Genomic DNA, 12,847 nt, shown 5'->3' with positions numbered 1-12,847 from the left:
GCAGCAATAGCCAAGTGGGCCAAATCCTGTATCCATTTCTCTTACCCCGTACAATTTCCTTTTCTCTTTACTGTCCTATATAATAAAGCTATAGAGGCCAAAAAACTCCTCATTATACTGTCAAAAATATGTACCCCAGCTGTCACTGTGGTTGTACCCTTTTAAAAGATACCTCAAAGATACAAATTGTATACATATGTGCACCTAAGTTACATATTGTGGGCACATTTTGACATTTTGTTTTTCTTACAGTGCAGCCTTGTTAACTTGCAACCTTAGTTAACTTCAAATTCAAGGACCTTTCAAAGACTTTCCAGGTCCAATTCAAGGACAAAATGTGGGGACACATTTTAAGTGAGAGCAAGATTACATTGTATTACCTTTTAAGATACATTGTTACAGTTCCCTTTCGAGGGAACTCGCACTGCGTCACTGCGGTGACACTTTGGGGACGCCTCCAGTGTGTCTGAATGTGTATATCAAATTCAACCAATGGTGAGGCTTAACGACAAAGACAGGGTGACGCGGGAGCCAGGAAGTATATCGCTATCTGAAATATCGCCAAAGACGGCGTCACAGGGATGCAGGAAGTATGGCAAGGGAGACGCAGCTTCTCATTCCCTTCTCAGGGAACAACAGTTAAATATGTAACCCAAGACGTGTTCATGTGTCAAACACATCTATTCAAAAAAGCATTTTGGTATGAATCAACATTCGCATACAGAAGATATAAACATTTAAAGCGACCAGTTTAGCATGTGTGCTTAAAAAGTCTAGAATTTTTATGAAATTATCCTACACTACACAGGGAATAATATGGATTTTGTTCCCAGAAAACTTCTTGCATAAAATAGATTCCAGCACTTTCAATGACCTGTATCTATGTATGTATATTTTCAAAAACTTTCCAGGGCCTTGAATTTCCCCCCCAGGTTCACAAACTTTCAAGGGAACCCTGAATTTACTTAAGGTACTAGTGAAAGTAAGCACACATTACTTACCCCTCTCGCAGGTACGTGACCAATAGCCAGTGCCCGTACAGTCACAGATGAACCTGTTCCACCCTTCCTTGCACACGCCTTTGTTTTTGCACGGATAGCTGTCGCACTGCTTTCCTGACATCTTGTTGCAGGAAGGTTTGATTCCTGCTCCATTCTGGGCCTCTGCAATCTGCCTGATGTCCTTGCTGCGGCCGTCGATAAAGAGGTCACGAATGCAGCCCACGTAGCCGTAGTTTAACATGGCGGTCCACAGCTCGGTGGGTAATATCAGGCCGGCCCTGTTGTCGGGGAGGCCGCCGAGGTACATGTCCCCCTCCAGGTCCAAGATCTCATTTTCACCACTGGCGGTAAATGGGGTGCGACGGCTGTTGACAGATATGGTGCCTGCAGATAAGTTGGACAAAGTGAGAGTCAGAAAGATAAGTTGATCCATCTTTCAAAGCAGTTTAATGACTAGTTAAAAAAAAAAATAGTTTGATTGTTTACAATACGGCAGTTGCAACACTTGGGGCTCTATCATACAACCTGGCGCAATGCAGTTTCAATCCGGTGCAATGATCATTTTCACGTTTAGCGCCATGTTGTTTAAATAGCAAGTGTATTTGCGCACAATTTTGCACCCATGGACGTTCTGGTCTGAAAATGAGGTGTGTTCAGGCGCATTGTTGGCGCATTGCTATTTTGAGGCAACTAAAATAGACTACTCCATTGACCAACTAAAACCTGGTCTAAAGTCTATGCCGCAATATTGTGCCTATAATAGTGCCTATAAACGGGATGACAACACGGGTTTGCTTATCACGCACATGGATGCGCAGCAGCACAAAAAAGCTTTTAAATATGAAAGATGAAAGCATTCAAATGTAAAAGATTATTATTGAGTCTCTTGGACATAAATAAGGACCGATTATGAGACGTTAGAATGTGTAAAGAGCTGCTTCATTTGGCTGGTAAGTAAATAAATGCCTTGCTTTAGACAAATGCATCTATTTTTAAATGCAACCCCACGGATTTATTGTATATGATGACTCTGTACCTGTGGATATGGTGAGATAAAAACCTTGTTTAAGTAATGCTTTAAAAAAAAAAAACATGCGCTGTCCGAGTGCTAAAACGGCTCTCCGCACGTTTGTAAATTCTTTATCTCTTGTTTTTATTTTTAAAGTAAAAACCTTTTCTTATATATTTGCAAATTATTTTATGAGTTTACAATGATTATGTAGGATATCAATACATTTACAGCAATTAAAAGCCTGCTATTTTTACTTCCATGACTGAAGAAAATGGCTTTTAAAGGTTTTAATCCAAAAAATAATAATTTCAATACAAATAAAAACAACACAATTTATAAACATTAAACTTTAACTGGTGGTCTTCTTCCTCCGCTTAGTTTTTCAGTCTCCAAATTCTGCTTTCTAAATAGGGATTAGACATGGCGCCAGGCGCAACTTACTTTTAAAGGGGATTCTCACTGGTTTATTGCACGTTACGCCCCAAACACAACCATTACTTATAACGAAAATAGGAACAACCATTTTAGGCCGTGCGATTGGCGCATAAACTATTTTTCCCATCGTTAAATTAGCAAAAGTGGGTTCGGACACGCCCACCAGACCGTCGTGCGTTTTAGACAATGCGCTTAGATCGTTAAAATAGGGTCCTTGGTCAGAAAGACCATAAAAAAAAAAAAAGGGGAGTAACACAGACTCCAAATGTGGATTATTTTCAATTGATGACCTCAAGGAGTATGTGAATCTTGTAAAGCGGAATCCTTCAGATGGACACACAGGTGTAAACAATGCATCACATGTGGGAAACAGAGGATCAATGGGCATAATCTCTTTAAAATGGACCCTGGGCCAGTCCCCCGCATGGCTGTGTCTAAAAGCCTGCATTATTGATATCCTACAAGACCTCCCATGAGCCCCGTCCTATAAAGTGGTATGGAGTAGCCGTCGATCGATTTAGCAACACTCCCCGCGATTTAAGGGCGGGAATGAGAAAGGAGCGCGAATAAGAGATGAAAGTGAAAGAAGAAAGTGATTAACTCTAAAGAGTAATATGTGGATAGAAACATTAGCTTGCATTAGAATAAATCTGTCTGCAAATGATGAATAACCACTGTGCTTTTATTTATAGCCGTTATCTTTGGTCTGCAGAGCTTAACGCTCCTTGAAAACACACAAGCTATTACAGAATCTGACTGTTTTAATAATGAAACAGAGTTGAAAGCTTTCTGTATTTCCTAAACAAGATACAACGTATGGATGGGGTCTTCAGCATTTTTTTGACTCGATAACACATGAAAGTTAAGTTTAAAGGGCTGTTTCCAACCCAAGGTCCACTTTTAGAGTTTCATGAATTAGTGTTGGGTCCATTTTCTTTCTGTCTTTGCATAAACGTTGAATTTAATTGTATTGGATTTATTTATTTAATTAAATTGGATTTAAGTGCATGCAAGTATATTTGCCTCAGTGTCCGTGGACACACTAACCTGATCTTCCATCTCGCTGGATGTCCACGTGGTACCAGGCTCCATCGTTCACCTTATTCTGCGTGGCTTTTACTTTGATGGTCCCGGAACCCATGTCTAGAAGCAGGTACAAACTTCCATCCAAAAGCTCCACTGCAAAAAAGTCCACTTTTTTGTTCTTCTGGCTGCGAGCGTCCTTCCTCTCCTGTGGTTTCCCGTGGGTGAAAAGAATAAGTCCATTTGGTTCGGTAGTACGAAAGTCGAAAGAGATTGAGCCCATGCGCTTGGTGTTCCACTTGGGTAGGCTGATGTAGGCCTCGGGCGTCTCAAAGGAGATAGGGTCCAGGGTGGCCACGTTCTCGCACTTGAACACCACATCTCCCTGGATCTTCATTTTGGGGTCCACGATTCGGGCAAGGCGGGACAGGTCCAGCCTGATGTCATTGTTTTTGTATACAACCTGTGTGAAAGTATAAAAATAGTCAGTGATGGATGATGATGAATCAGGTAGCTTTATCTGGCATTAGAGATAATGAATATGAATATGCTAATGAGGTTTCTAAATGGAGAGACCAGGAAAGGTAACTTTATTCAAATATGACCCGTGATAATACCAATAGGCCGGGCCGCTGCCTGAAAATGATTGTGTCTTAATGGTAATTGACTCTGGCTGCGCTGGCACGAGCATGCGGGTCTGGTTTTCTTGATAACTATGGTAATGGGTCGACAAATTTGCAGTAGCGTCCTCTAACACAAAAGCTTTGGGAAGCAAGACCTTCCCCACTGCCTGGTTCCATAATTACAACATTATCCACAGGGTCCTAATGCCTGTCCCAACAAAATGGTATAAAAAACAAATAATCTTCATGTGTAATTTTTATCCTAATGTTGCATTTCATGGATGTTACAGTTAATAAAGATTAATTAATCAAAGATGAATCATGTGCTATATTCTGTTCCTGGAGCTCATTGGTAGAGCATTGCATTAGTAGTGGAAAAAAAGATAACATACTGTACATATACTGATATAAAACAAGTATCAATTATTTCACCATGTCTATAATACTGTATTATGTAAACATTATATATAAATATTTAACTTGTCAACTTGTTCACATTGTTCTCAATACTCAATACTGTGTAATGGATACCGGTCTGTTGAATTATTCTAAAAAATGCATACTCTTCCTCAGCTTCACGCTTATAGCATTATTTACGCGTGAATTTTTCCTTAAATATTATTCTTTACATTTATTCATAAATATAAAGGGTGTTACAATTTTTGTAACAATATACTCTTAAAAACTAGAAATATTATACATTTATCATATAACAGAAACCGTTCTGTTGGTTTGTGCCATAAACCCTATTCGGAGGGGATTAGTTTTACAGAAAATCGTGCTTCTCAGTGGTCCTCTATGTTTTAATCCTGTCCGAATAGGCCACGTCTGTGTTTTTCTCTGACAACCTCCGTAAGAATTCCAGAGCAATTTACCTACTGTTTTTTGCCGAGCTCAGAGCTCCTCTGAGAAATGTTATCCCGTCCGGATGCAAATGTCTGTGTTTGCTCGCAATATCTTTTGAAAACACGGTTCATTCTTGTTTTGACCAACATGATCTGCCTTAAGGTCTTACTAACGCGCCTGTATTGTATTTCCTGAGTCCCATTCATTCAAATCGGGATGTTTTTTCCCATTTGGCGAAATAACATAATTAAATCAAGACAAGCTGAATATCAAACACTGTAAAGACTGGCCACTGTAATATCAGTAACGTTATAAGGTAAGAAACTCCATTCAAACTTGTTCAACTCCGGAATGGTAATGTTAATTAATATAGAAAATAAATTGTTATTAATCATTATTTCTTTGAGTTTATTTCAGGCAGCCAGTTATAAAAAACATGTAGGCTAAAGTTACTTTAGTAGGATTTGAATATTTTATTTGGATTTGTTAAAATTAAATTAATTTTACATTTAAAGCAAAATATTAAACATTACAAACACGCGTATCCAGAGCATGTGATCTTCTGCAATGGCCAAATGCATGAAACAGATTCCCAGGCCTGAGAATTTTAATCCCGTCCGAATCAGTATATAAAATCACAGACGTCCTAGGGGACACGTTGAAATTCAAACGTCGCTTTGAAAACTAATCCTGTCCAAATAGTGCATAGACTGTAAAAAAAATATGGATAACGCAATGTTGCTTCCTTCCATTGTAATGAATTGAAGCCAAAAATGTCTGACCATGGGCGCTGCCATGTTACGTAAAAACATCAGTTTGGAGTCAGGGCATGCGCAGAAGGATTCACCTGTGGAGCCGTGGTATCAAACTTCCGCCCAAACGCTTGCATGCCCAATTCAACCACACCAATCATAACACACATGTTTCTAAAATATCAGATTACTAGCTAAAATGAAACTTAGCACTAAAATTAACAATTGAACATATCAGCGTGATAACTACTACCTTAAAGGACCAAAACCATCTTTCAAAAATTTTATTGGAAGTGTAAAATTGTTTTTTTTTATTTAGAACGAGTCCCATTCGTTTGCATGGAGAGGGCGGGGTTTATGACTTGTACCGCAGCCAGCCACCAGGGGCCGATCAAAGAGCCAGCGGCTCGAACCTGGTTTGTGCAGTTACAGGAGCCTATATGCTTCTTCATTTACTCACAGTTGTTTAAAAATTAATGCACTTAAAGACCCAGTGAAATGATTTGAAATGGGCAGTTTATTAAATACCATAAAACGCTACTTTGTATTACTAGATGGAGGCAACGGACAACTCGTTGTATTCGAGTATTTTCAAAAATAATAAATCTCTTAAAATGGTTGGCAGATGCTTTTTTCCAAAGGTAGAGAGAGAGAGAGAGAGAGAGAGAGAGAGAGAGAGAGAGAGAGAGAGAGAGAGAGAGATGCATTACACGCTCTCACAGGTACAAATTTGACCTTGAGGACTTAAACATGACTGAAAAATGCCAGACATTGATTAGACAATGATTGCCGTTTTTCGTAACATTATCAACTCTATTTATCCTCGGAATGCCTGTCTGATGCATTTCTCATCATCTAAATCAAGTTTCATCTTGCAAATTGTCCACAACACCAGGGGCAGCTATTGTCTCTGACACAAATTGATACTCTGCAATCCGGGCTGCTCTGTGGCTTTTTGATGCGCTAAGACGGCCCACGAAATGTCAGCCGGTTAATTCAGCTGATGAGCCGTTCTCCGCTGTGAAATATCTACACCCTGCCTCGAATCGTGATCCGGTAGGCAACCTTCAGAAATCACATTTTAGTTGTCCTAACTGTTTAACGTCAAATATTCTTTAATGCCATTAATTGATTTTTGGAGTGTGAAGCAAGCCAGATAGAAAGACACCAAATGTCACACCTACAAAATAAACAAATATTAAGTACAAATATGTGTTCCTCTGGGAGAAAAGACGAGCAAGATGTGACAGCTTCAATGGAACGCATTTGAATATAATGCCAGGGCTTTATCTAAGAGATGTGATTGCAGGAAAGGCAGGCAGGTGTAACCGAGTCTTAATCTATAGATAGACATGAGGGGACCCACACCAAGAATCTGTCTACAAAGAGCAATCTCGGCCACAAGGGAACGAAAGGATTGACTGGTTCCAAGCTCGGAAAGAAATTTGTTTGAACATCGGATGGACTTGAATTTTCTCAAGTTGTTATCTTGCATTGCAGACATTTTCTAAAATCAACTGGAAAAAGGAAAAATAAAGAAGAACTGAGTGACTTAAGTTTCTGCTGTGTGGTTAAAAAGTAGTTTTTTTAGGCAGTAGATAATATGCAAAAAGAATTAAGCTTGTAATTGATCTTCTGCTAAGGCATTCATGCCTGGATGTAGCGTCTATGCACAAGGTCCATCCCATTTCTTCAGACTCCCCTCTGTCTGTGGTGGTCCGGCAGTGGCACCAGCATTCATCATCCCCAGCCGTCTGCATCTACTATAAATCTCTGCCTACAGTGCCTACCCACCACTTTCAAGGAATTATGGCCACCAGGTCAGACTGAAGACAACTCGGAAATCGGTATGGATTATTCACAAGTCAAGCGAACCGGGCGGCCATTTGTGGATGTTTTGCCTAGGGCAGCGAGGTGGAGAACGGTCCCTGATAGCTTGGTTGGACATGGTATTACAGGTCAGGGTCAGGTATACTGCGGGGTATACATTACAGTATAGAAACAGATCTACTAGAATTCAATCAGAACATTTGGGTGTTAAGCGAGACACTGAATTTGATTTAAGAAAAACTGCACACCACCAATACACAAGTGTTACATGTTTCCATGTGTTCCAGAGAAGTACAGAGAGACAGAGAGCAAGGTCAGCCCATCTATCAAAACTCTCCGACCTGTCTTGCATCCGTCAAGCAGTGCTGGCTCGGGAGAAAGTGTCTAAAGATCAGGGACAGTAATATCAAGGCAGTCCAGCACAGTGTTTCCATGCATGCAACCTGGAAGCTGATTGCATGCACATGCGCATGAGTCCAGCTAGGCAGTGTCAAGCCATTACTGTTGGCAGACCCCCGGTGCCACCAAACACTCCGGCAAACCCTGATTACTGCCCTTCACGCTTTGCTTGAGAGATGGCCGCAAGGCGAAAACAATAGTCTGGTTGACGCCATTTAAAGAAAAGGATATATTTAGTGTTAGATTTTTGGGGGGGGGCTAGAAGTCGGTTGTCTTTCATGTACACCTTGAAAAATAGCACTGATGTTTAACATAAAAGTTAAACATTTATATGATTGTTCAAACAGATATCTGTTCCATATGAAGCAATGTTAAAATTTTTCTCTAAATACATTTTTTTACAGTGTTACTGCAGTAAGCATACTATGCCACAAGGTGGTACACTTTACATTACTACAATAAAATAAAGGTGCTTCGATGCCATAGAACAGTGTTTCTCAATCCTTGTCCTCGAGGAACCCCTCCCAGAAAGTTTTAGATGTCTCCTTAATTAACACACCTGATTTAACTCATTATCTTGTTAAGGAGACATTCAGGAAGTAGGGTCATGAGTTGGCATGTTAAATAAGGAGACATCTAAAACTTTCTGGGTGGGTGTCCTCGAGGACCAGGATTGAGAAACACTGCCATAGAAGAACTGATTTTGGCTATATGGTTCAATACAGAACCTTTAACAACCTTTAACAAAATACTTTAGATTATAAATGGGTATAAAAGAAAGGGTTCTTCTAAGGCATCGCTGTGGAGAACCTTTTAATGCTCTTAATTTTTTAGGTTTTACTGTATCGAAAAAATAATGGGGGAAATGCAATAATATTAATATTTAAAATATTATTATTAACCTGACATTTTTACATTTTGGGTTCCCAGAGCTTGTTTTTTAGCATGGTCTTCTCTTATCTGGTCCTAAGATATAGCTCTAGTATCTATGGGATTTATCATCGAACTGATTGCTCTTCACAGAAAGTCAAACAAGACAAACGTGCCTTAGCAAGTAATACTAGTAAATAATTTAATAAATATGCGGTCCTGTCTCAATACATTTTGTCTGTCTGTGCCAAAAGCAGTATACTGTAAGAGTAAAGCTGTAATACTAAGCGGACACATGGAGGTCTTAAGCCAGTGATAAAGGTTTATAATATATTACCATATACAGACTCATGTGAAGCTCAGATCGACATTTTCTGGGTGTACTGGATAAATGGGTCAGATAAAGACTTAGGGCTCTATTTTAACGATCTGAAACGCAAGTGCGAAGCGCAACGCGCAAGTGAGTTTGTGGGCGGATCTTGGGCGCTGTTGCTATTTTCCCGGCGTGAGAAATTACTCTTGCGCCGGGCGCAAATCAATAAGGGGTTGGTCTGAAGTAGGTTCATTATTCATAGGTGTGGTTTGGGCGTAACGTCAAATTAACCAATCAGAACGCTAGCCAACATTCCCTTTAAACGCAAGGGCGCAAGTTCTATGGCGGGTTGCTATTATTATGACGGATTTACCAGGCGCACGCCAGGAGCGGTTCACAGCCGAGGAGACCGACGTCCTTGTACGGGGGAATCCCACGCTTGCCAGCATAAATCGGGTACGCCGTGTAGCGGGAGGTGGATCTTCCTCAGGACTTGACGCCAGCAGAGGACATCGCTGCGTCCACCCTCACCGCTGAAAGGGTTTGGGGGCTTTGAAATCGGACCCAAGAAACGCAAGCAAGGTCCAACCCCAAAGTACTCTTACAAATCAAGTTCATATACATTAAGGTTTCTTATGAAAACATTTTAATTATTATTTACATAAAATAAACGTAATACAGCCACACAACAAACGTATGAAAATATTTTAATCGTTATTTGCATGAGAATTTTTTAACGCAGCCACACAATAAATAAAAACTATCACCACAATGCTCACCACTATGATTCCCCTTATCTCATGTGTTAATATTTTTAAGTGTAACAATTTATGATTTGCAAAAATAACTGTTGCATCTGTGTAGATTAGATAAGCAAAGTGTATGCGCGTTGTGCACGCTATACATTATGGTCAAGCATGCGCCCTTAAAATAGCATAATGAACCACGCGCAACGCGCCACTGACTTTAGACTAGTTTTTTTTGGTTAGTAGCGCAATTGTTTTTTGAAACTGCAAAATAGCATAAGAGATGGTTTGCGCCGCAACACGCCTCCTTTTTGCGCTGACCCGCCCAGGGAGCGCAAGTTCATTCCCTAGTTTGCTGACGTGCATCTGTGGAGGGAAAAACCCCGCTGTGCGCCGGCGCAAAATACGAATGATACATGCGTCACTGACAAAGTCAATTGCGCTTGGTGCAAGATAGGGCCCTTATTCTTATAGGCTTACAAGGGATAGTTCACCCAAGTTTGAAAAAAACAAACACTTCGCAAACATGTCTGAGGATAACACGTCAGCCATGTGACTTCAGTCTCGTGCACGCAGTTCACAACAGAACCGGAAGAAGAGACAATGCAGAATAAAGTCATAATTTTTGTTATTTTTGTATTTTCAAAATGTCTTTTCGATGCTTCAACACATTCTACGTAACTGACCCACTGATGTCACATGGACTACTTTGATGATGTTTTTATTACTTTTCTGGACATGGACAGTAAACCGTACATAGATTTTCAATGAATGGTCAGAAAGCTCTCGGACTAAATATAAAACATCTTAAACCATGTTCCGAAGATGAGGTCTTACAAGTTTGGAACAACATGAGGGTGAGTCTTTAATGACATTATTTTCATTTTTAGGTGAACTAACCCTTTAAAGTTCCTTGGCAATGGAGAGAGGCTCTTTATTCCTTCAAAATGTTACAGATGAAAATACACTCAGAATAAAAGCTACAAAAAGTGGTCACTGGGCCGGTACCTTTTCTAAAAGTACACTTTTGTACCTAAAAGGTACATATTGGTACCTCAGGTACACATTGGTACGGTTACCTCAGAGGTACATATCTGTACCAAAATGTAGGACCTTTTTAAAAGGTACCGTCCCAGTGACAACTGTTGTGTATAGTGTAGTATTAGGAACTGTTTTAACCAATGTGGTCCAAATAACTAAGCACTTTGAAGCCACTACCTATTAAAATACTATCAACAAGAAAATAGGACAAAGACATTGGGAATGATTGTTTCTCAGATGGTACACCATAGTAAAGTGAACACTTAAAGCGTTAGTACCAAAAATAAAAATTCTGTCATTTACTCATCCTCATATTGTTTTAAACCTGTATGAGTTTTTTTTTATTTTGATAAACACAAAAGAAGATATTTTGATAAATGATGGTAAGCACACAGTTGACGGTACCCATTAAATTCCATCGTATTTGTTTTTCATATTATGGAAGTCAGTTGTTAAAATCAGCTGTGTGCTCACCATCACTTATCAAAATATCTTATTTTGTGTTCATCAGAAAAAAAAAATATTCAGACAGGTTTAGAACAACATGATAATGAGAAAATTATGAAGAATTTTCATTTTTGGGTGAACAATCCCTTTAACATACACTGTCAGAAATGAAGGTACAAAATTGTACCTTTACTGTCACTGGGGCTGTACCCTAAGTTTCCGTTTGGAACCTTTACATGAATAAAAAACAGAATACAATTTTGGGTAGATTACCGTACCTTTAGGACCTACATTGTTAGAAAAAAGTAAAAATATGGACCCTAGCTGTCAGTGGGGCAGCACCCTTTAAGAAGGTAATTGTATGGACCATTAGGTAGAGGTGTTTAAACATTTAGTACCAATATGTACCTTTGAGATACTAATATGTATTTTTGAGGTACTAATAAGCTCTCTTTGGTCCCAGCATGTACTTCTGAGGTACTAAAATTAAATCCTTAGGTGCAAAGCTGTACTTTTTGAAAGGGTACAGCCCCAGTGACAGAAAAGGTACAGTTTTGTACCCTTATTTCTGAGAGTGTAGACAGTAAATTGTCAAGACAAACATAATTTCAGAGAATTTTGTTTCAGAGACAACCCAGCTGAAAGTCCTATGGTTAATAAGACACTGGCACGATCAGGTCATTAAGAAAAGACAGGCACATTTTCATGCTACGTATATTATCAACATTTGAGCAGCCATTCGAGATCAATAAAGACTACCCTACTTTATGCTTTTAAATCAAATGTAATGCCTTGAAAAAGTGATAAGGGTATATAATTTATTTTTTATCCTAAAAGTCAGGTTATGGGGAAATTGTAAGGAAGGTGATTTATATCATTACACTCTTAAAATGAATGTGTTAAATTAACACATCTTGTGTCTAGTTAAGGACAACACATCTAGTGTGTTGTCCTTAATTTAACACATCTCTGTGTTATTTTTGGAACAACACACGTTGTGTTGTTTTAACACATCTTGTGTTGTCCCTTTTATTTTTTATGAACTTAAATGACACATAATGTGTTAAAAACAACACATAATGTGTTAAATATTTTAACACAAAATAATGTGTTAAAATCAACACATCCTGGATGTGTTAATTTTAACACACTGTTTTGTGTTAAACTATTTAACACATTATGTGTTATTTTTAACACATTATGTGTCATTTCGTGTTGATTTTGAGTTCATATAAATAAAAGGGACAACACAAGATGTGTTAAAACAACACAAAGTGTGTTGTTCCAAAAATAACACAGAGATGTGTTAAATTAAGGACAACACACTAGATGTGTTGTCCTTAACTAGACACAAGATGTGTTAATTTAACACATTTATTTTAAGAGTGTATGTCGACTCTTGCAAGGTGAAGAATATGATAAATCTTGTAAACTTAGCAGTTTTTTTACCCAGCAAACACAACAAGCATATATCACAGGATATGTAAGACTGATTATTGTAATCTATAG

At 38.9% G+C, this 12,847-nt stretch overlaps 1 protein-coding gene across 13 annotated transcripts in view; it reads right to left on the bottom strand.

Moving 5' to 3' along the window:
• The window catches only part of nrxn3a (neurexin 3a), a 375,985-nt gene that overhangs the window by 278,639 nt on the left and 84,499 nt on the right, over positions 1-12,847 (bottom strand). For all 13 annotated transcript variants that reach the window (XR_010525159.2, XR_010525160.2, XM_065244835.2 and 10 more), the window contains 2 exons: positions 3,496-3,934; positions 1,002-1,385 (listed from right to left, as the gene is read on the bottom strand). Coding sequence is in view for 11 of the 13 variants with exons in the window: in XM_065244835.2 (XP_065100907.1) it covers positions 1,002-1,385; positions 3,496-3,934 (823 nt within the window). In the remaining 2 variants the exon portion in view is untranslated. The remainder of the gene's footprint in view (positions 1-1,001; positions 1,386-3,495; positions 3,935-12,847) is intronic.

The sequence above is a fragment of the Paramisgurnus dabryanus genome, chromosome 17, assembly GCF_030506205.2.
Source record: "Paramisgurnus dabryanus chromosome 17, PD_genome_1.1, whole genome shotgun sequence".
Lineage (NCBI taxonomy): Eukaryota > Metazoa > Chordata > Actinopteri > Cypriniformes > Cobitidae > Paramisgurnus > Paramisgurnus dabryanus.
The sequence above is the reverse complement of the archived record's forward strand: the minus strand, read 5'-3'. Positions and strand labels throughout refer to the sequence as shown.